This window comes from Octodon degus, unplaced genomic scaffold (genome assembly GCF_000260255.1).
Source record: "Octodon degus isolate 3935 unplaced genomic scaffold, OctDeg1.0 scaffold00072, whole genome shotgun sequence".
Classification (NCBI taxonomy): domain Eukaryota; kingdom Metazoa; phylum Chordata; class Mammalia; order Rodentia; family Octodontidae; genus Octodon; species Octodon degus.
Genome location: NW_004524648.1, coordinates 1,801,193 through 1,824,231, shown reverse-complemented (window position 1 = coordinate 1,824,231; position 23,039 = coordinate 1,801,193). Strand labels below are relative to the sequence as shown.

The window sequence follows — 23,039 nt, the reverse complement described above, 5'->3', positions numbered from 1 at the left end:
CCTGTGCTTTAGCTTAGCTTAGCTTGTTCTAGGTAGGTGCTTTAGACCACTGAGCCATCTCACCAGCCCCTAGGTTGGCTTTAAACTCAGTGATCCTTTTGTCTTAGCCTCTCGAGTGCTGAGATTGCAGGCATGTGCTGCCTGATTTTGTTGTTGTTCGGGTTTCCTTTGGCGTTGTGGATGGGACCTGGAGGCATGCTCATGCTAAACATGCACTCTTCTATTGACTCACACCCCCAGCTCATTACTGTTTGGGTTGTGATTTTCAACAACACTGAAGCAGGTAGGAGCCAAGGAGACTCAGTGATTGTACTGTGGAGCTTGAATTCGGCCTAGCTGCTTCCCTGCTTCTGTCCCTCACATCCTGATGCTATTTTCTAAGCCTGGGGGGTTCTTCGAGTCACCCTGTGTTCTACACTCAGGAGAACCCCTAAGATTGTGGGACAGCAACAGGAAATCTGTGTAGGAGATGAGGGGCCAGGATTAATGTGTTTAGCTGGATAGTCTTCAAGGAGGGGGTTGCTCACATGTCAGCAGAGCCCAATTTAGCTGGGGTAGAGGTAGAGTATCTTTTCCTGGCCTGGAAAATAAGTGTCTTTTCCAGGTGGGTTACTCAGAGCAACGATAGGTAAGGATAGGGCTGCTCCATGGCAGAGTATCTTGTCCTGCCTTTCCCTCTTGAACTTACAACAGTCACATATTAGGGATATGCTAGAAGGGGGGTTCCCTTGCCAGGAGGAAAATGGATTTATTGCTTTATAAAAAGAAGTCTGATAAAACTTAAAAGAAAAATAACTAAAGACCTAAAAGTCAACACACTGCTCTGAGCACACGGGAGATCTCAAACACACTTCTGATGGTAGTTGAGGTGGGCAGGTTGGTGAGCCAGGGAGGCTTGGCTTTTTCCCCAAAACAGCTTCAGAGCCCTGACGGAGTCAGCCAGCAGGGGGCGCTGTGGCTATGTGGCCAGGACAAGCTACTGCCCATGAGGCCAGGCTGGCTCCAGGCACACTGGCTCTGCAGCAGGCCTGGGAGGTTGGTGGGGATAAGGGCAGACCTTACAGCCCACCCCACCTCATACATAACACATACACGCACATCTCATTCACATACACCAATCCACTTCCCTGCAGAGGCCTGGAGTTCCTATCTGCCTGGCCCACAGAAACAGCTGTGTTGGGGGAGGGGCTGCCCTGGCAGTGCCCCTTTAATTCCCTTAAATCAGGTGGTAGACTGGACGAGGGTGGCAGTGGAAATGTGCTCCCTCCTCCACCCTGAGGGAGGAGGTGGGGGCGGTCAACCGATCAGCCAGTGTCCATGGCCTCTGTGGCTTTGTGTAACCATCCTGCTTCCATCCCCTTTCCAGGCTATGAGCCAGGAGGGCTTCTCCACAGGCCTCACACGAGAGGACAGGCTGTGGACAGGCCACAGGGGAGTGGGATTACAAAGGGGTTAGCACCAACAACAGGAAGCGGGTCCTTCCTTCCTCAGACAGCCACAGTCTGGCCAGGGGAGGTTGTAAGGGGCCAGGAGAGGGGGTGCAGACAGTGCAAGCCTTTGTCCTTAGGTAGGCGTGCTCGGTGGGCATGCGGCTGAGGGGCAGGTGCTGGGTAGTGGGTGGCAGGCCCCTCTGCTTTGGCACAAGGCAGAATCCAGAGCCTTGAGGGACAGGGCCTGCCTGCTGGGGGGTGACCTTGACTCCTCTTGCAGGCACCATGGAGACCCAAGTCCCCAGGGTCCTTTGGGGGTGCCAGAGCAGAGCCAGGGCTGTTCTTTGTCCAGCAAAGTCTCCCATCCTCAGCCCATTCCTGTCCTTCCACTGCAGAGCTCCAAGGCAGAACCAGGGCCTTGGAGGAAACGTGGCCTCCAAAATGGTAAAGGAGAGAATCCTGCGAGTGTGCAGGTCCTCTGGGGTGGGGAGGACAGCGGCCAGTCACTGAAGCACAGGCAGGACACCACAGTTCAGAGCCAGGGGGTGCTACACGAAGGCCTCCCGGTTGGATGAACCGTTGATCTTGAGGAAGAGCTTGCTGTCTTCCCTCTTCTGTTGCAGCTGCCTTTCCAGCTGGCGGCGGTAGCAGACCAGGTAGAGTGGTAGGCAGAAGCCCAGCATGCTCAAGACCAGCAGCCCCACATTCACCTGGGGACGGGGCGGAGCAGCCATCACAGAGAGCTGGGGATGTGCAGGGCCCAGCTCACACCTACCCACTCCCTGCCCACCCCCTACAGCCAGGCGTGGGGATAGGAGGGGGTCACAAGAGACAAAGGGGCAACTGAACCAGGAAAGTTCAATGGGTCTCAGGGCCTGTTGGTCCTCATTCTAGCATCCAAGTGAATTTCTGGTTCTTTACAGACCACCCAGCAGCCCTAAGGGCCTACGCCCTTCTTGGGGGACCTACTGATCTAGTCCCACAGGTGAGAGTGCTATTGATGGTAGAGCAGGTACCTGGTGAAGAACCCTGGCCCTTGGCAAGGGCTAGGACAAGAACTCCTCCTCCTTACCACCACACTGGGAATTAAACCCAGGGAGCACTGAACTACATCTCCAGTCCTTTTTTTTTTTTTTTTTTCCTTTCAAAATATTGCTGAATTGCCCAGGATACACTCAAACTTACAATCCTCCTGGCTCAGCCTCCTAAGTAGCTAGGATTATGGGTATTTGCCATTGCTCTTAACTAGAAAGTCTTATCCCAAAATCAGGTCCAGGGAGGCTATTTTTCCCCTGCCTAGCTACCACTTACAAGGACGCCCTGACTCAGACATAACCAAAGTTTGCAAACTGCCTGTCCTCAGAGCTCCGCAGCCCCCAAGCAACGTGGCCTCCCAGCTCTTTGTCACAGTGGAGCTGGAGCAGATACCTGACACCAACATCTTAACCCTTCTTACCCACAGAGGATCTCCCTGGAGGGGACCCATCATGGCCAGAAAAAGCGGTTGCTGCAGGAGGGCAAAGAGTGCGCTGATCAGAGACTGCAGTCCTGTGAGGCTGCCGAACTGGGTAGAAGGGTACCTGTGGGAACAAATGAGACTGTTTCAGCCAGTGTCACTCTCAGGCTTCCCAGACCTGGCCTCAGCCTTGGCCTAGGCCAGGTGTGCTGGTAGCCCAGTGCTGCACCTTAAGCCCTTGCAGGAAGAAACAGGAACAGTCTCAGGATGCCTGGGTGCTGGTCTCTGGATTACTTTCTGCCAAGCAACTCTTTAATTTCGCTTTCATACCAGCCTGAGGGCCCAGACTCTGGGAGAGCCCACACCCCACTCCCCAAGATCTCCCTGGGGCCTATGGGTGTCTGGCCAAGCTGTGTACAAAGTGTTGTGCCAGCGGGAGTCTGTGGCTTGGGAAATGGGCCCAGGGGGCAGGTTGGAGGCTGGGCCTGGCTCTGCTCTGCCCTCCTCCAGAGGAGCATTGTGTAATCACGGAAACTCGGCATCACAGCCCTTGCTTGCCTCCTGCACACCCTGCCAGGGCAGCCACAACTTCCTCCAGGCCTTGCAGGGAGAAAGCGGGGGAGAGGGGACCTGAAATGACCCCCGTGGGATGCTGTTGGAACAGGGCGGGACCTCTGGGCTAAATCTCAACAAACATGAAACCTGCAGTCCCAGGTGTGGGAGGGGCTCCATGCAAGGAATAGGCTGCTCTATGGTCAGAGACACCGGATGAGGACATTTGGGTTCCAGATTTGGGGGCAATCCTTGGCCAAAGAAGGAGGAACCACTGTGTAGCCTTTTAGAAGAAGATGTAGGTTTCATTGTAGCCATAGCTCAGGAAGGTGATGGCCATGGAGGCCCTGGGTTAGGACAATCCAGCACATTCCGGGCTCAGTTATCCATGCCACTGAGTCTGTTGAGAGATATTAAACTGCAGCATTTAGCTCCCGGCAGTCAGAACCTACCCTGTCCTTTCCAGTGAGCAGCCTGGGATGGCCCCAGAACCTGGCTGAGCAGTGGCTCTGAGGGCCTCACATGCCACTTAGGGACACTGAGCACGGCTGGGGCGAACTGACTTCGTGTTAAATGGCAAGGCTTGTGGGCACTCAACTGTCTGCACATTGACCCACCTCCTGCCAGGTATGGCCTTCCCGACACACCCAGCAAAAAGCCTGGCATCTGTCCCTTGATGCAGGAGGGCAAGCTGCCAGGACAGGGTGGCCTGGCCTCGGGGTCTCGATCCCACCTCCTCAGGTCACAGCTTCCCCCAGTCCACCAGGTCACATGAAACTTGAGAGACTCACACAGCAGCATAGAGGCCCCCGACAGCAGAGTGGATGAATCCTCGCACGATCGTGTGTAGGATGAAGGAGAAGATCTGAAGGAGGGAGAACAGAGAGTGAGCAGAAGACGGCCAAGCCCCATACCTTGTAACCTGCCTCCTAGTTCCTGGGGTCCTGAGCCACGGGAGTGGTGGCAACCTGGAGTTGGCTCTAGAAGCAACTGTTGGAATTTTAGCAATTTTATAGCCAGTTATAAAAAGTTGTTAAAAATTAAATTACATAAACTTGTAATTAAGTAGATTATATTAAAATAAAGGTAATGAATGCCCAAAACTTATCACTTCCTAATTATTTTATTATAGTTCACTACTATTTGTACTCTGAAGGTGTCTTTTTTTTTTTTTTTGCAGAACTGGGGATTGAACTCAGGCCCTTGCGCTTGCCAGGGAAGTGTTTATTCCACTGAGCCATCTCGCGTTTATTCCACTGAGCCATCTCCCCGGCCCCTGAAGGTGTCTTATGTGTACTGTATGTCAGGTGGAAATAACCACAGGATGGTGAGTTACTACATCCTGTGACATCACATTGGCTCTCTGAGGTCAGTCATGGGTACAGCCATGATGATGTCACGTACATCTACCGATGCTACAGATCAGGGACCCTTCTTCCTAGCCTCCCAACTGTCTATAGATAAGTAAGTATCTGTACAACACAGAGTAGAAACTGTGACCTTAATCTCTAATCTTCCCCCCACCCAAACACTCGCCCAAAGACATGCCTGCCTGCTTGCCCAGGGCCTCCAGGAAGGTGGCTTCCTTCATACCTCCCTGGCAAAGTCTCCCCCTGGAGACCACAGGAGGGGCCCTTCCTGGGATGGTCTCTGTGGGCTTAGCAAGCTTTGGGAGCCCTTGTTGGTCAGCGATCCCTGAGAGAACCCTGTGCTTGTCTGTTGGGCTTCCTGTACACAGCTCTGCCATCTTGCTTGGCAGTGAAAGGACGTGCCCTCAGGAATGTGGGTGGTGGAGGGGGCAGGGGCTGCTCCAGCCAGGGTTGAAGACCACCTTGTCCAAGTATACACATACTTGTGCAGGTTCGTCTCCATTCCAAGTTCCTTGCTGCCTTTTCTTAACTTTTTCTCCAATGAGAACACAACACAATGAGAATAAAACGCAGATGGCTGTTCCCCACTGAGTATTACTTCTTGATTAGCCAAGAGAATCAGCAAGAGGGTCTACCAGTGTTCAGACAGGACAGCCCGGGAGGCCAGGGGGATATCTGTGAAGCGATGACCTTCCCACCCGGATCTGTGCAAGTCTCCCACAGCTTGTTCTCGGTGTGTGTAGTGTTAGCACATACACAACAGACCTGTGTGTGCACATACCCGTGTGCTCAATGCAGTTCTGTACCTGGCTATTTGTAAATAGGGAGTCTCTGTGGCCTTCCTCATGGGCTTGTCCTGAGACACCATCTGGACTCAGGCCATACCTACCTGGAGGCAGTGCTAGCATTTGTGTCCTTTCAGAGTATGTAAACTTGGGGTCAGGGCCTAAACTACTGTAGTATTAGAATATTCATAGACCATAGAGTGGAGCCAGGGGTGTGACAAAATCTTCTTGACAATCTCTCACAAGTATCAGCAATCTTATACAAAGGAATTAAGCCTTTTTTTGGAAAAGGTATACAGGGTGTTCAGGGTCTTACTAGTAGATTGGACTTGTAGTGACTGCCTGTTTTACAGCCTCCCAAGAGCTGTGATTACATGCGTGCACCACCACACCCAGCCTCAATTGCCAACTCAGCGCTCCCTGGGGGCACGGCTGGCACGACAGGCCTGGGGATTGAATGCCCCAGCCCCTGAGCCTGCTTGCAGGTGCTTTAATCCACTGAGCTATTTGACCAGCCCTAGAATTAAGCCTTTGATCCTAGATCACAGGCCATGATCACAGTCTTTCTCCAGCTTCTCTGTCTAGCCCTCCTCAGGGTAAAGGGCTGCGGGCATTCTCTTTTGAGACTAAATTGCCCAAGGGTGGTCTGAATTTTTGATCCTCTTGCCCCAGCTTCCAAGAGAGCTGGCCTTACAAGTATACACCGTCATGCCTACCTCCTATGGGCACTCTTGTACCTGCGGGGGAGGAATGCTCCCAGCAACATCACAGAATACCAGACCTCTTTGGACATGGGATTCCAGCTGTTTGATCTAATGCAAAACAAACACGCAGCCACTGCACACAGTCCAGGGAGTGCAGTGCTTATGCTGGGCAAGGTCTCCCAAGCACAAGAACAGTATGCCTTTATGGAGAAGAACTGTGTGGAAAACCACCTGTTCCTTCCAGCTTGCCCTGCTTCGAGCACACCTGGCAGATAACAGGCTGTTGGTAAAGAACGGCGGCTGGCTGGTTACACCAAATGAATGTAGTCACACAGGCTTTGTTGATGGCTTCCATGAGGCACCACATACTTCCTGTTGTCCCATTCCCCAGGTGGCCTCTTCCTCCCCCAACACCTACCTGTAGTGGCAGATTGGGAATGAGGCAGGTCACCCCAAAGCCTACAAGCAGCAGGTTTGTGAAGGCAAAGGCCCGAATAGCATTGGTAATCTTTTGGATCTGTCGGTCCCGCTTCTTTTCACCTCTGTGGAGACAGAGCAGGCACATAACCTTGGGGGCTTCATGGAGGTAGAGGGACACCCCCCTCCAAGAAGCCAGGCGTCAGAGCCACAGGATATGGACTGGTGTGAGGCTCCTAGCCCACCCACGCACATCCTGGGCACTATGCCAGGACAGGATGGGCCCTAAGGTCACCACCAGTCAACCTTCCTGATCAAACAGTGAATGAGAAGATCACTGACAACAGCAGCCAGCCCTCAACACTGCACTGCTCAGTGAAGAAAAACAGGCACAGACGATGGGGTGTGAAGGGCAGAATGTGCCAAACTAGGATGTGGCAAAGTCTTGCTTTGCCATTGGCTTCCGGTTCACCCAAATCTTGCAGGAGGCTGGTAATAAGCCAGTTAATAAGCCAAAGAAGGGTGCAAATCCCTTGAGGGGCAGGAGAAAAGACAAATAAATATTCAGCAGATGGAACAGGGATGGGCACAAATAACCTCCCTGCTGTCAACCTGACCTAGATAACAGGGCATTCTCTGTAATTATTTCCTTGTAAATGAACTGATTCCAGCTTCGCCACCCACACTGACACCCCATGGAAGATCACACAGCACCCCAGAATGAACGCCAAGTGTTCAGAGATGTGCACAGAGTCCTATGAGCCAAATTCTTAACTTTAGTTCCTGCATCTGTACAATGGGCACACCACTAGCCCACACCTCTTTGTGGTGTTGTGAGGCTTAACCAAGGCACTGTGTATTAAGTGCTTGGCACTGGGCTTCATACAGTGAACAGCAGCTTTGTTATATTAAGGTGGAGTCATAGAAGATGGCAGTTAACTCATCTTCTGATCTTAGAGCCCAGCCCTTCCATAAAGTAGGGCTCCAGCACCCTGTTTCATCTCATAATCATCAACAAACCTATTAACACATCTGGTTGTAGCAGCTTACTATTCACACAGGGTGGGACAAACCCTGTAGGTAAGTGATGCGAGGATGGCCCCATAGTACTGCCCTTGCCACGGAGCCCGTGGTCGCCCTGTGGCTGCATGGCTTTTTCCTCTGGTTTATCCCATTTCTATCCGAGTGCCTCTCAAACTTTAGCAACCAAAGAATTTCCACAAGAGGGGAGACCTGACTGGGTAGTGCTGAGCTGGACTTGGTCTTCCTGCTGCCTGTAGGATGGAGCCCACCCAGCCTGTCTGCCTAATATGCAACTCAAAGGTTATTCTCCAGGGACTGGGGGTGGGACCAGGGCCTACGCACTGGCTGGCATCTTTCTCCTCAGGTTCCTCAGAGGTATCTTCACACTCCTTCAGCCTCCAGTCCATGATGTAGCCGATGACAGGCGCTGTCAGCAGGCAGAGCAGCTGGAGTGCACCGAAGATGGAGGTGTAGAGGGCAACTGGGAAAGAAGACGGTACGTCACAGAGGCTCTTGGCACAGGGCTCTGGAGGACAGGTTGGGCGGAAGAGGAAGGGGCCAAGGCCCACAGGCCCTTTGGGGTGTGCCCGAGGGTCCCTGTGTCGCTTCAGGTTTTGTGGGGAGCCCTGAGAGCTTCACCTCTGAAATCAAAGCCGGAGCAAGGGGCAGGTCACCCAATTTTCTGCTCCAAATCCTCTGCCTTTCCCAGAAATCACTAATAAAATCCAGTATGTCACAATGGAAACCACCCCCCTCCCTTAAGTTCCAGGAAGTTACTATGACTTGGGAACCACAAAATTACCAATGCCCATGATAGAGGCGTTCTGTGTGACTGGCTGTTGGTTTTCTGCTGCTAGAAGTATACCAGGAAGGCACCACTCCTCAGGAACCTGACCTAAGGGCTTCCATCTTCAGTGAGACTAAAATTTATGTGAGGGTTTCAGGGAAATGGCCGGAGTCCTTTGCCTTGTCTCCACCCCCCACCATTCCAGCCAAGAAGTATGTTGGGAATTCAAGGTGAAAAGTTTTGGGGTTCAGCAGAGACTGACTAGAAGAAGGGTCAAAATGTTCATTGAGGGGGCTGGGGAGATGGCTCAGTAGACTAAGCGCTTCCCTGGTAAGCGCAAGGTCCTGAGTTTAATTCCTGGTTCCACAAAAAAAAAAAAAAAGTTCATTGACAACCCCCCTTCTGGCTTACCCGTAGCCATCACTGGAACAAGAAAGCAAAGGCAGAAAGGAAAGAGAGGTTAGTGGCAGAAATAGCAATAGCCATACAGGCAAATGGGGCAAGGAGGCTGGGACACACACCACTTCCCACCCGCAGGGCTTGGCTCTGGGGAGCGGATGAGGGAGAGGGATCAGCCCAGACGCCTGCTGACGTTTTCCTGTCTGCTGGTGCTTCATCACAGCAGGCTGGTGAGTCAGGCCTGTGCCACTGGCCGTCACCGTGACAGGGAAATAGCGTACTGAGCGGGAGGCCTGGCAGAATCAGCATCCTGCACTACCATGTGGCCTTGTGGGAATGCTGCTCTGTCACAGTCACCTCCTGCCACACTCAGAAAGAAAAGGTCAAAAGCTTCAGCCAGGACAACCAGGCAAACCGTCTGACAACATGGGTCTCCCCAAACAGCCAGAGCTGCTCCTTCTACTCTGTTGCTTCCTGACTCCACAACAGCCCTTCAGGGAACACAACAGGGCCGTAGATATAGGGTACTGGAGTAGCAGGATAGGGAAAGCCAATGTCCTGTCTGCCACAGACCAAACTTCCTGGCCTGGTTTCCTTTTTTTTTTTTTTTTTTTTTTTTGCTGAGCCTCACACACGCCAGGCAAGCACTCTCCTACACAGCTACATCTCCAGCCCTTTGCCCTTTTATTATATTTAATTTTATTTTGACACAGGGCCTCACCATGTTGTTCAGGCTAGTTTTGAACTTGTGATCCTCCTGCCTCAGCCTCCTAAGCTGAGGTTACAGATGTGTGCCACCTCACCACACAGACTTTTTGAAGGTAGGATATAGTTGGAAAAAATTTCCTCTTGGGTACCAAAAAAATCTCTCAGAAAACTTGATTTATGAAATGCTAAGACTTAGCTTGGTGTGGCAGAACACCTGTAATCCCAGAATTCGGGAAGCTGAGTCAGGAGGATCCTTGTGAGTTTGAAACCAGCCTGGGGTACAGGAGTGAGGTCAAGGCCAGCCTGAACTGCATAGTGAGACCATCTCAAAAAGACAAAAAAAAAAAAAAAAAAAAAAAAAAAAAAAAAAAAAAAGTCCAGAACTCAATAGCAGGAGGCAGCCTTGCAAGCATCCCGGAAGTGGCTCCTTTGGGTACCTTAGCACCTCCAGCTCTCAGGGCCTGACTGTTCATAATGCAGGGTGTTTACAGACTACTGATCAGCTTGTCTCAAAATCTGTCCAACAGAATTTATTTATTTATTTATTTATTTACATTCACCATGCTTTTTGAAAATAAAGCATTTTTATTTATTTATTTATTTTTACTTTTTTGGGGGGTGGTACTGGGGATTGAACTCAGGACCTTGCACTTGCCAGGTAAGTGCTTAGTCTACTGAGCTATCTCCCCAGCCCCTTGCCCACCAGAATTTAGTATGTGCTAATTAGAAGAAAGGGTTCTCCTGAGCATGGGGGCACACATCTGTAGTCCTAGTTACTGAGGGATCTGAGATGAAAGGCTCTCTTGAGCTCAGGAGTTTGAGACTGGCCTAGGCAACATTATAAGACTCTATCTCTTCAAAAAAACCAAAAAATCTAAAAAGGATTTTTTTTTTTTTTCCGGGTACAGGGGGTCGAACTCAGGACCTTACTAGGCAAGAGCTTATTCTACTGAGCTATCTCCCAGGCCCTATGAAGAATTCTTGTGGTAGAAATTCAGGTGAACACCACTCAACTAAATAAAGGTAAACTGGCCGGCCAGATAGCTCAGTGGATTTAAGTGCCTGCTTAGGCAGACTCAGGGACTGGGTTCGATCCCCTGCATCCCTGGTGCCTGGCCCCGACCCTAGGGTATGTTGAGATGGCAACTGAGACCAGACTGAGACTAGACACGGTGGCGCACGCTTGTAATCCCAGCGCCTGGGAGGCTGAAAGCAGGAGGATCACTAAGAGTCTGATCTCTATAGCAAGACCCTGTACTAAATACATAAAATAAAATAAAATAAAATAAAATAAAATAAAATAAAATAAAATAAAATTAAACTGGTTCTTTCCTGTAGGGCACCCAAGGGCCTTTCTTGTGTGCATGTTTAGACCTTCCCTCCCCTACCCACCCAATACTGGGGATCAAATCTAGAGAACTACCTCTGAACTACAAGCGCTTATTCTACTGAGCTATCTTCCCAGCCCTTTTTCTTTTTTCTTTATTTTTTTTATTTAAAGAAATAAAGATTTTGGGGCTGGTGAGATGGCTCACTTGTCCTACTTAGAACAAGTCTAGCACAGGGACCGCGGTTCAATCCCCCAGCACCACATGCCAGCCAGCCCCACCCCCAGGTGGGCTGAGCTGGAGCCACACACACACACACACACACACACACACACACACACTAAATAAAATAAATAAACTTTAAAAAAAGAAATAAAGATTTATCCAGGCATGATGGTGAATGCCTATAATCCCAGCACTTGGGATTGAGGTTGGAGGATAGCTGTGAGTTTAAGGCTAGCCTGGGCTATGAAGTGAGTTCAAAATCAGCCTAAATTGTATAGTAAAAACCTTGCCTCAAAAAAAGGGGGTGGTGGGGCTGGTGAGATGGCTCAGTGGTCTAAAGCACCTACTTAGAACAAGCTTAGCAAAGCACAGGGACCGCAGTTCAATCCCCCAGCACCACATGCCAGCCAGCCCCGCCCCCTGGTGGGCTGAGCTGGCCACACACACACACACACACACATAAATCAATAAAATTAAAAAAAAAATTTAAAAAAAAAAGGGGGGGTGGTGCGGAGAAGATAACTCAGTTGCATAAGCGCCTGCCTCACAAGCACAAATTCCCAAATACTGCAATTCAATCCCCCATACTGCAAAATAAATAAATAAATAATAAACAAACAAACAAACAAATAAATGATTTGCTAAGTGTGGTGGTGCACATCTGTTAATCCTAGTACTCGGGAGGCTGAGGCAGGAGGATCACTTTTTTCTTTTTTTGGCTGGCTTAGGATACCTTCAGGGCAGGTTTAGTAAGGCTTGAGGAGGATCTGGGGATTGAACCACAGCAACCTGAGCCTAACTGCTTTGTTTGAGCAGTCACTGAACAGCTGAGCTAATGGGCAGGCTCCCAGCAGGATCACCTGGAATTCAAGGCCAGCCTGAGTTGCATATTGAGACTGTCCCCCCAAACAAAACAAAGAAAGGAAATTTTTTGGTTTTTTTTGCAGTTGTACCAGTATGTATGTATGTTTGTATTTATTTATTTATTTCATCTTTTTGAGACAGGGTTTCCCTATGCAGTTCCATTCAGGCTGGCTTCCAACTCACAGCAATCCTCCTGCTTTAGCCTCCTGAGTGCTAGGATTACAATGTGCACCACCACTCCCAGTTAAACCCAAGGGTTTTATTTATTTATTTATTTATTTACTTATTTATTTGTGGAACCAGGGATTGAACTCAGGCCCTTGCGCTTGCCAGGGAAGCGCTAATTCCACTGAGTCATCTCCCCGGCCTCCAAACCCAAGGGTTTTAAATACTGGGTTCAGTATAAACTACAGATCAAAATATGTGGGAGTTAAAGATTTAATTCAGTGGGAAAGCCCTGCCTCAGCCTCCAGAGTGCTGGGATTATAGGCATATGTCACTATGGCCAGCTACCGTATCTTTTATTTTAGAAAGGGTCTAAGTTGCCCTGGGTGGCCTTGAACTTTTGATCCTATTGCCTCAGAGTCCTGAGTAGCTGGGATCTGCCTATTCCCTGTGCCACCCCTCCCCAGCACATTACGAATTTCTGCACAATATTCAGTATTTCTCCACTTTGCCTCCCCACTGCGCTCCTATTTTCACTGTGGAATCAGAATTATTGGGTTCCCCTCCACTGTCATTTCCTTTGTTAAAGCCGACTTTCTTATCCCCGTTAAAGGCTGCTTTGGTTCCTTACAAAGCCTACAGTGTCTTCTCCTTGGTAAAAACAAGTAAACCAACAAAGGAAAGTTGTGTGCCAGAGAGGCTGCCAATAAAAAGGATTTGCCAAATGTGTTTGTCCCGCTTGGGATGACTAGAGCTGACTCAGCTTGGGCCCTGGGGAAGTTCTGACTTTCCTTGTAGGAGCAAAATCTTTAGTCAGCTGAAGACCTTCCTCACTGTTTTTGTGTTAGTTATCAGTTCTGTTTCCCGGAGTTGACAAGCCTCGACTGGACTGCACACTCCTAGGGAGTCTTTGTTTCACAGTCCAGAACACAGATCCTACTGCGCAAACTCCAGCCAGCTCACCCATCCTTAGCCATGGCCCCCAGAGTCCCCAGGGCCTCCGGGGTCTCTGGGGGCTGGTGCAGGGCTGGGTCTTTCCATGAGTACTCAGGTTGGGGATGCTGCTCTGTGCTGCATTTTCAGTTACACACACCCTCAGCCCTCCCACTCCAGCCCTGGAAACCTCATACCCCTCACCCTCCACACATGTGGCTATTTTAGTCCTTCCCTCCCTCCCAAACCAGGAAACCCTGATGGGGACATGAAAGAACAGTCAGGGCTGGCTGTGATGAAACAGACAAGCAAACAGTGTCCCAGATGCTGCTCTTCCACAGCACTGTGGGTCGGGCTCAGCCTAATGGGTTGCAGCCGGTGCCTAGAGGCCTGACTCCAGCCAGCAGGAGTTACTGGCACTAGACACTGAGTTTCAGGGGACACCTACCTGTCTTCTGGTCCCCGCTGACCAGGAACTCAAGGATACTGTTCATGGCCCCCATGTAGAAGATGAGCCGTAGCTGCGTGACACACATGGTGACCAGGCTGAGCAGCAGGATGGGGCTGAACACGCTGTGCATGAATGAGGGTGCCGCTGCAGAGAGAGGGGGTGGGGCTCAGGGCTGGGCACTAGCCCACCCACCACTGGGGACCCCAAGTATAGACAAAATCCGCTCCCCTGATAGTGAGGGGGGACGACTAAGGAGCAGGCAGACCCCAGTGGGGCTCATGGTGCTGGAGGTGGGCAAAGCCCCTAATGTAGTGAGAGTAAGCCTTCAATGGTAATAACTAGCTGGCAGTGGCACAGGCGCCATAGGTTTGCCATCACTACCTAAACTGAGCTTTTTTTTTTTTTGGTACTGGGAATTGAACTCAGGACCTTGTGCTTGCCAGGCAGGCAATGTGCTGCTGAGCTACACGCCATCTCCTCTCTGAGCTTTAATTTGGTGTGCTCATCTGTAAACAGGGCAGGTGATGCCACTTCCCTTTTGAGGATGAAGTGGAAATTCAGTGACACCCCCAAAGCCTCGGCCAGCACTGGCCCCAGTCAGAAGAACACAGGCTGTGACCTCCAGGTCTGGACGGGCAGTGCTCCTGACTGCCTGGGGAGTGGCTGCAGGGGCACCCGCCTGTGTCTCTTCCAGGCAGGCCTGGAAGGCGAGGGCTCCTAGGTGGTACCTGCAGTATCTGGCTGGCATTTCACCTCCAGGTCGACGGTGGACAGGCACAGCTTGTGGCCCTCCTGCAATGCAGCCTGCTCCTTGGCGCTCCTCATGGAGCTGCCCACACTCAGGCGGCGTCCCACTGTGGTCACCTGCTTGTAGAACTGCTTCCCTGTGATCTTGTGGTCAAAGCCCAGCCAGCTGAACTTGATCTTCACCCTGGATGCCACGGGAGAGTGTTTGCTGCCTCTCTGGGAACCTGGCTGGCGAGGGCGGGGGCAGGGCACGTCTACTTACGAGTAGTCCATGTCCTCCGGGCCTGGGAAAGGCTCCAGGGGCCAGTTAAAGAAGCAATTGAAGAAAACCAGCCCGGAGCAGCCAGCCCAGACCACAAGGATGATGATAAAGGATGCACCCGTGTCGTAGATGAGCTGAGAGGCATAGGGGGATGGGCGGGACAGAGGGGCACAGTTAGAGCAGGCATGGGGCTCCTGGCATCTCCTGCCTCACCGTGCTGAGCTGTTTGAGGAGACACAGCGCCATCAGCATGGCTGTTTGGTCATCTATCAGAAGCCCTGCATTCCAATAATCCCAATTTGTCTGGGATTACTGGCATGTCATTAACTCTGTGCCTCCAATTTGGACCAAGTGTCGCCATCCTGGAGAGGCATCAGTTGATGACCCCCTCACTGTCACACCCCTGGCTCACTGGCTCACAGTGGACAGTGCTGGCTGAGATGATCGTGTTTCTTGAGTCATTTGCTTGTCTACTGCTAGTCCAGTTCCCTAAGGTCAGGCCCCACTACCTCGTCTGCAGAGGGCTCTCCAGGGCCCTAATGAGCACACCACACATGTCCTCCCCAAATGCTCACAGAGCCACAGAACAATGCATCTGCCTTTGCTACCTGTGAAGTGGGCGGGACCCTGGCACGTGTCCTCATGCAGAGCGCTGAACACACAGCCAGCACGCAGGCAGCCCGCAGACACTAATTAGCAGTTGTTGTCCTGAGCACCATTTATTTGCAGCGCCTCGATCAGGGCCCCCCAAGTCCTGGCACACCGCCACTCAGCTGGTCATGTCGGCCAGCGGTTAGACACTGAAAAGAGGGAGGAACTTGTGGGCTCCTCTCCATGACTCAAGAGCAAGGGTATCTGAGAAAGTCCATGGGCGGCTTGGCCCCAGGCTCCTGCCGGCTACCCCGACTCCTGGTGATCAGTCCACGTCGGTGCAGCTCCCTCCTCACCAGCGCCTTCCCCCACCCCTGCAGAGGTGGCTTTTGACCTGGTGCTGATGCCCGAAGGGAGCAGCCCCTGCTGAAGCCAACAGAACCAGAGGATCTGGGGAGGGAACCAGGCTGCAGGCTGTGAGAGGTCTGCTCCGTGCTAACCCTCCATGACTTCCAGGGGCTCGGAACCCTGCCTGGGAGGGAAACAGCTGAACCAACTTGGCAGAGAGCTCAGCTCTAGGCTAATTGGGAGCAAGAGCCCAACAACAACAGGGAGGGGAAGGGGTGCTCAGGACTGGAGTGAGCCCCTCCCCAGCATTCTTTCTTTCTTCTTCTTTTTTTAAAAGTGACATTCTGGAGTCTCCCGTGATTGGGTGTTTTTCTTTTTCTTTTCTTTTTTTTTTTTTGTAGTACAAGGGACTGAACTCAGGACCTTGCACTTGCCAGACAAGTGCTTATTCTATTGAGGTATCTCCCTGGCTCTTGTTTTTCTTTTTCTTGCTTGTGGTGTTCAGCTGCATCTTGCCCTGGGGGAGGCGCATGGACAGACTGGCCACCGTTAGGGCCGACACTGACTTCCCTCTTTGTCAGAGAAGGTTGGAGGAGTCACTGCACAGATGTGAGTGCAGAGTAAATGTGCTGGAACTCCACTGGCCACACCCTCACCTTGATTCCCGGGAAGGTGACCGCTGAGGAGGCGTAGGATCCAATCATCAAGGCAATAAATGTGGATCGAAGGTCACCGAACATGTTAGGCAGCTGAGTGGATAGAGAAAGAAAGGCTTAGGAGGAGGGGACAGAGTTGAGGCACTATCAGGCGTTCCTCACCAGGCTCTCTCCTGAGCAATGCGTGAGGTGGTTATCCAGGGTACTTACCGCTGCTAACCACAAGCTTTCCCTGCCTGGACTGAGGTGGATGAGAGGAAGCAAGGAGCGTACTGAAGTGCAAGGGACAGCTGTGTTGCTTTTTGGCTAGCAATTATCCCCCCTCTGCTTCTGGCAGAGGCTTCCTGACTCAGCAGAGTTACACTGAGATGTCAGAAAGCAAAACTATGAGCCTAAAAAAACAAACAAACCCAAAACTATGAGCCTTGGTTCCTCTCAAAGAGAAAAAGCCTATTAAAAAGTAAAAAATCTATTTGCAGATAAAAGCATTTCATAAATAAAAACTGAGTCCCAGAAAGACCAGATGTCAGCAAGAGCTGCTATTTCCTTTTTTTTTTTAAAATTTATTTATTTATTTGTGTGTGTGTGTGTGTGTGTGTGTGTGTGTGTGTGTGTGGCCAGCTCAGCCCACCAGGGGGCGGGGCTGGCTGGACTGAACTGTGGTCCTTTGTGCTTTGCTAAGCTTGTTCCAAGTAGGTGCGTTAGACCACTGAGCCATCTCACCAGCCCAAGAGCTGCTATTTCCTGAGTGTGGGTTTCTGAAAGGTGCCAACCAGAATTCTACAGTTCCTCTGGGCTGACAATACTTCTGCATTTCTCAGTCCAAGCAGGGGATTCGCATCCCATCTGACTTTCAGCCAAGCAATGGATGGGCACCTGAGGAGGCCTCCTGCTAGCAGGGTTCAAGCTGTTTCCAAAAGCCACAACTCTCAGCCAGAAGGAACATGACTTCGAGGCCAACCCTTCAACAATTCGTTTTATAGCAATCCAGGCATGGTAAAATACTACAATAATCATGTATTCAGACAGATCTGGGGCAAAGTATATCTTCCCACACAACCTGCCTTAGTTCTCCAGCCTTGGGCACTGTGCTGTGCACTGCAAAGTATTCCCATCTATACGCAGTGTCCCCACATTAGAGCTGCTCTCCAGAAAGCATCCCAACCTATTTTACCAAATTTGGGCTGTGGGCCAGGGACATAGTTCAGTTGAACCTGAGTTTAATCCTCGGTTCCGCAAAAAAAAAAAAAAAAACAACAACAACAAAAACACCAAAAAAGGGCTGGTGAGATGGCTCGGGCTGGTGAGATGGCTCAGTGGTCTAAAGCACCTACTTGGAACAAACTTGGCAAAGCACAGGGACCGTGGTTCGATCCCCCAGCACCACATGCCAGCCAGCCCCGCCCCCTGGTGGGCTGAGCTGGCCACACACACACACACACAATAAATAAATAAATGGAAAAAAAATTAAAAAAAAAAAAACACCAAAAAACCCACAACAAATTCGGGCTGCTCATGAGGACCTAAGATGTTGACAAGCAGGGACATCCCTTATTGTGCTGAGTCAATTTTGGACTGTTAAGCATGGCTACAGCAAGTCAATTCACAGATGCTATATACAGTTGGAACTTAGCTCTGTGCCTATGATCATCATTTCTGTCCATTTTCCCCATAATTGTAAGTCACAGATATTATTAAAATTAAAAGTATGGGGCTGGTGAGATGGCTCAGTGGTCTAAAGCACCTACTTAGAACAAGCTAAGCTAAGCAAAAGCACAGGGACCACGGTTCAATCCCCAGCACCACATGCCAGACAGCCCCGCCCCCTGGTGGGCTGAACTGGCCACACACACACAAAAATAAAATAAATAAACAAACAAACAAACAAATAAATAAATAAGCAGCCAGGCAGGTAGCTCAGTGGCTCAGCGCCTGTCTGGCAAGCATAAGGCCCTGATTTTGATTTCCAGTACCAACAATAAGAACAACAACAGGGCCAGGGAGATGGCTCAGTGGAATAAGTGCTTCCCTGCTAAGTGCAAGGGCCTGAGTTCAATCCCCGGTTCTAAAAAAAAAAAAAAAAAAAGAATAACAACAAATCAAAATTAAAAGCTACCATGCTTTACCTAACATTACCAAGAAAAAGTGATTGAAAGGAGATTTTACAAATCACGTATTTGATAAGAGACCTGTGTGTGGAATATAAAAATAATCTATAATTCAATACTTAAAAAGACAACTCATTTTTAAAATAGGTAAAGGAGACACTGGGCATGGTAGCACACATCTGTAATCCCAGCGCTGGGGAAACTGAAAACAGGAGGATCACTACAAGTGTGAGCTGCATAGTGACAACATGAACTAATAATAATAATAATAATAATAATAATAATAATAATAATATAGGCAGGGGGCCTGCCCATGAGCTCAGTTATTTAGTGACTGCTTAAACAGAGCAGTCAGGCTCAGGTTGCTGTGGTTCAATCCCCAGATCCTCCAGCCTTACTAAACCTGCCCTGAAGGCATCCTAAGCCAGGAAAAAAAAAAGATAATAATAATATAGGCAAAGGAGGATGGGGATGTGGCTAAGTGGCAGAATTTTTGCCTTGCATGCACAAGGCCCTGGGTTCGATCTCCAGCAACACACACACACACACACACACACACACACACACACACGGGCAAAGGATCTAAATAGACTTTTCACTAAATCAGATATAAAAATGGCCAATAAACCCATGAAAAGATACTCAACATCATTAATGATATAGAAATGCAATTCAGCTGTGCATGGTGGCACATACCTACAATCCCAGCACTTGGGAGGCTGAGGCAGGAGGATCACTATGAGTTTGAGGTCAGCCTGAACTACATAGGGAAACCCTATCAAGAAAGAGAGAGAGAAAGACAGAAAGAGAGAGAGAAAGAGAAAGAGAAAGAGAAAGAAAGAAAGAAAAGAAAAGCAAGCAAGCAAGTGGGCCAGGAAGATAGCTCAGTAGAGTAAGTGCTTGCCTGGCAAGCGCAAGGTCCTGAGTTCAATCCCTGGTACCTCAAAAAAAGAAAGCAAGAGGAACACTAAGCAAAATCACATGAGATACCATTTTATACCCACTGGGGTGGCCATAATGAAAAAGCTAATAACAAATGTTAGTGAGAACCTCAAGGAATTGGAATTGTTATCCACCTCCAAAGTGCAACCACTTAGGAAAACAGTCCAGGAGTTCTTCACATGGTTGGGATAATCGTATGGCCCACTTGTACCTAGGTAATACCCAAGAAAAAATCATATGTCCACACAAAAACTTGTGCATGAGTTTTTCTTTTTCTTTCTTTTTTTGGTGGAACTAGGGATTGAACTCAGGCCCTTGTATTTGCTGGGCAAGAGCTTATTCTGCTAAGCCATCTTCCCAGCCCCTGAGTTTTTGTTGCTGTTGCTGTTATTTTGTTTTTAAAGTTATTTGGTACAGGGTCTCACTACGCAGCTCAGACTCATAGTGATCCTCCTGTTTTCAGCCTCCCCAGCGCTAGGATTACAGACATGTGCCACCACACCCGGACTCTATGGCCAGTTCAGCATGCCCAGAGGTAGGGCTGGTGCGGCATGTGGTACCAGAGATTGAACCCCAGTCCCTGCACCACCTAAGCAGGCACTTAGTTCGCAGAACTATCTTGCCTGCCCTGTACATGAGTATTTACAGCAGCAATTTGTCTTGCTTTGTTCTGGTACTGGAAACTGAATCCAGGGCCACGCAGAGCCATGTTGGACAAGTGCTCTATTACCAAGCTCCATTTTATTGAAACAGGGTTTCGCTAAGTAGGCCAGGCTGGCCTCAAACTTGTGAATAGCCGGGATTACAGGTATGTACAACCACACCTGGCTAGCATTCTTCCTACCAGGCAAAGAGTGAAAACAATCAAAATGTCCATCAGCAGATGAATACATAAGCAGAATGTGCCATATTCAAACATTATTTGGTCATAAAAGAACAAAGTTCAGATACAAGCTATAGTCCTGCTAAGCCGTGGAAACATTAGGCTAAATGAAAGAAGCCACAGAGAAAATATCACATATTTTAGGATTCCAGCTACACGAGTAGATCAGAGGCTGTCAAAGGCCAGAAGTAGATAGTGGGGGGAGGGGGGATGTTAATGATTATAGGGGTTGGAGGTGATATATTTGAATGTAGTGAGGAAGGCACAGCTATGTGAATGCACGAGAGACACTCAGTTATATACTTTAAGTGTGCTGAGTGGTATGTGAATCATACATAAATAATGGTGTTGAAAAAAAAGGAGTAAGTCAGACTCAGTGGGGAGCCAGATGCGGTGGGACACACATGTAATCCCAGCACGAAGAGGATGAGACAACAGGATGGCGAGTTCAAGCCCAGACTGGGCTACACAGTGAGACTCTTGTCTCAAAGAAAAAAAATGTGGGCATACAATTCCAGGATAAAAAAAGAGAACATGAGCAAATCCATAGTGAGTGAATGGCCAACTAAGCCAGCTTATGGCATGAGACTGAAGTGGCCAGCCAGGCTCCTCACAGAATTCCTACTACAGCCAGGCACGGTGGCGCATGGCTGAGGCAGGAGAATCACAAGTTCAAGCTGTCCTGGGCATCTTAGTAATTTAGTAAGACTTTGTCGCAAAATAAAGAATAAAAAGAGCTAGGGTAATAGCTCAGTACAAAGATCCTGGGTTCAATCCCTAGTTTTGTTTTGTTTTTTTTTTTAAGCCAAACCAAAAAACCCACTCCTAGCATACACCAAAGCTTTTCTCCTGTTGAGTGGCGCCTCTGTTCTCCTTGACTTCTCAGTGAGGGTCACAGAGGCACAAGAGAAGGCACAGGAGGCAACGGAAGTGTGACGCACTCTCGTGTGTCCAGAAGGCGCTGTGCTGTGCCCTGCACACCTGCCTCCCGGGCAGGCCACAGTTCAAAGGACACGCTTGGTCTGAGCTCACACAGCGACAGTGCTGCATACTAGTCATGCCAGCAAAGCAGTTCTATGGCAGAGACACCCTCGGGCCACATCCACCCAAGGGAGAACCCAGAGATGAGGTCACCCCTGTGGAAGGTGCCTGTGATTGCTCCTGCCTGGGATTCCACAGTGAGCAGGGAAGGTGAAGAAAGAAAGGGATAATGAGGATCAAAAAAGGCTTACGACCCAGCCCAGAAGGGCAGATGGAAGCCAAAATTCCAGCCTCTTGGGTGCAAGGACAAGCCCCATAAACATGTCGCTCTTGAGAATGAACCTACGCGCTCAGAGCTCTTATTCCCTTGAAGCAAGTTCCCCCAAGCAGAATCACCTTTGGGCACAAACTTCTCAGCAAAACTGAAGAATGTCCGGAGAAGAGCCAGCTTGCAGCCAGCCCTTCCTTTTCCACCCCCTTCATCTCAGGCCTGCCTAAGCCCTTACCCAGGCTACAGGCCAACAACAACAGAGGCCACAGGCAAGCACACAGCCCTGGCCCAGTCTCGGGGGCCTCTTTGCCACAGATCCAGGATGGGGAGAGCAGGAGCCTGGTGAGGAGGCTGATTTCCTGTCTACCCCTGGATGACACCCGTGTCCTCAGGCCTGGACAAGGGCAGCAGATTTCCAGCTGTCGGCCTCTCCCTACCAGGAATGTTCTGATCACTACCAAGAAAATTCTCCCCCAGCATATTATTACTGTTTTTTTGGTACCAGGAGTTGAATCCAGGACCTTGGCTTGCCAGGCCGGCTCTTGAGCTGCTGAGCCAAGCCTGGGCCCTGCATATTGTTTTATTTAGCAATGCCATTCCTTATACAGGAGAGTACCTCAGGGCAAACCACACTAGGTATTGTCCAACAATACCTACATCTTATTCTATAAATAATGATTTTTTTTTCCTGGTTAGAATGAGCAATATATGCTGCATCTGTTCTAAAATTTTTGAAACAAAGAAAATACAGTAAAAGCCAAGTAAGGTGGCACACATCTATAAACCCAGCTACTCACGAGGCTGAGGCAGGAGGATAACTGTGAGTTCCAGGCCAGCCTAGGCTCCACAGTGAATTCAAGGCCAGCTTAAACCACAAAGCAAGACCCTGTCTCAAAAACCAAAAATATTCCTGAGGATTTGTGATATGCTGTGCTTAACTGCCCCTAAGAGACCTATACCAATTAATACCTCCCTACCTCACCCTAGCTGTGTACTAGGGTCTGTTTAATAGAAGTTACTCCATCACTGTGTCATTATGTTGAAGAGTTGCTACTTTACCAATACTTTTGCCTTGAAACCATATTTTTGGGTGTGTAGTCAGCTGCTGGGGACTTTGATAGCGTTCATAAGGTCCCTGGGTTTGACCCACAGCTTGGGACATACAGCGACGCTGAGCCACTGTCCCCATGCAGCGGCCTGCAGAGATGCACGGGAGCCAAATGGAGATAAAATGATATCTGTCAAGCTAAAATACCTCTCTTTGGGAATTCTGGTCTTTCAGACTACCAGTTTGAATTTATTTATTTTTTTTTAAATTTTATTTATTTGTGGGGGGGCAGCTCAGCCCACCAGGGGGCGGGGCTGGCTGGCATGTGGTGCTGGGGGATTGAACCGCCTTCCCTGTGCTCTGCCAAGCTTGTTCTAAGTAGGTGTTTAGAACACTGAGCCATCTCACCAGCCCCAGTTTGAATTTAACAATGCCTTCTTTTAGGGCTTTAAAGGAAGAGGGACTTCATTATCTATCTGCTGCAGTAGTGGTTGTTGCTGAACTTTTTTGAAGATAATGGTCTGTCTTTGAGTCAACAAAGATGGTAAATGCAGTCTAAGAGCACTGAATGAAGTACTACATGATTTTTTTTTTTTTTTTTTTTT

The 23,039-nt window shown here is 49.6% G+C and overlaps 1 protein-coding gene across 3 annotated transcripts in view; it reads right to left on the bottom strand.

Annotated features, from left to right (window-relative positions):
- Positions 1-704: 704 nt before the first annotated feature.
- The window catches only part of Slc43a2 (solute carrier family 43 member 2), a 48,765-nt gene continuing 26,430 nt past the window's right edge, over positions 705-23,039 (bottom strand). For 2 of the 3 annotated variants that reach the window (XM_023719900.1, XM_023719901.1), the window contains exons 6-14: positions 16,202-16,294; positions 14,607-14,740; positions 14,326-14,528; positions 13,595-13,741; positions 8,080-8,218; positions 6,716-6,839; positions 4,230-4,303; positions 2,887-3,010; positions 1,979-2,140 (exon numbers count right to left, since the gene is read on the bottom strand). In XM_023719900.1, the coding sequence (XP_023575668.1) occupies positions 1,979-2,140; positions 2,887-3,010; positions 4,230-4,303; positions 6,716-6,839; positions 8,080-8,218; positions 13,595-13,741; positions 14,326-14,528; positions 14,607-14,740; positions 16,202-16,294 (1,200 nt within the window). Of the gene's footprint in view, positions 2,141-2,886; positions 3,011-4,229; positions 4,304-6,715; positions 6,840-8,079; positions 8,219-13,594; positions 13,742-14,325; positions 14,529-14,606; positions 14,741-16,201; positions 16,295-23,039 lie in introns of all 3 variants that reach the window. The other variant, XM_004635347.3, reaches the window with a different exon arrangement.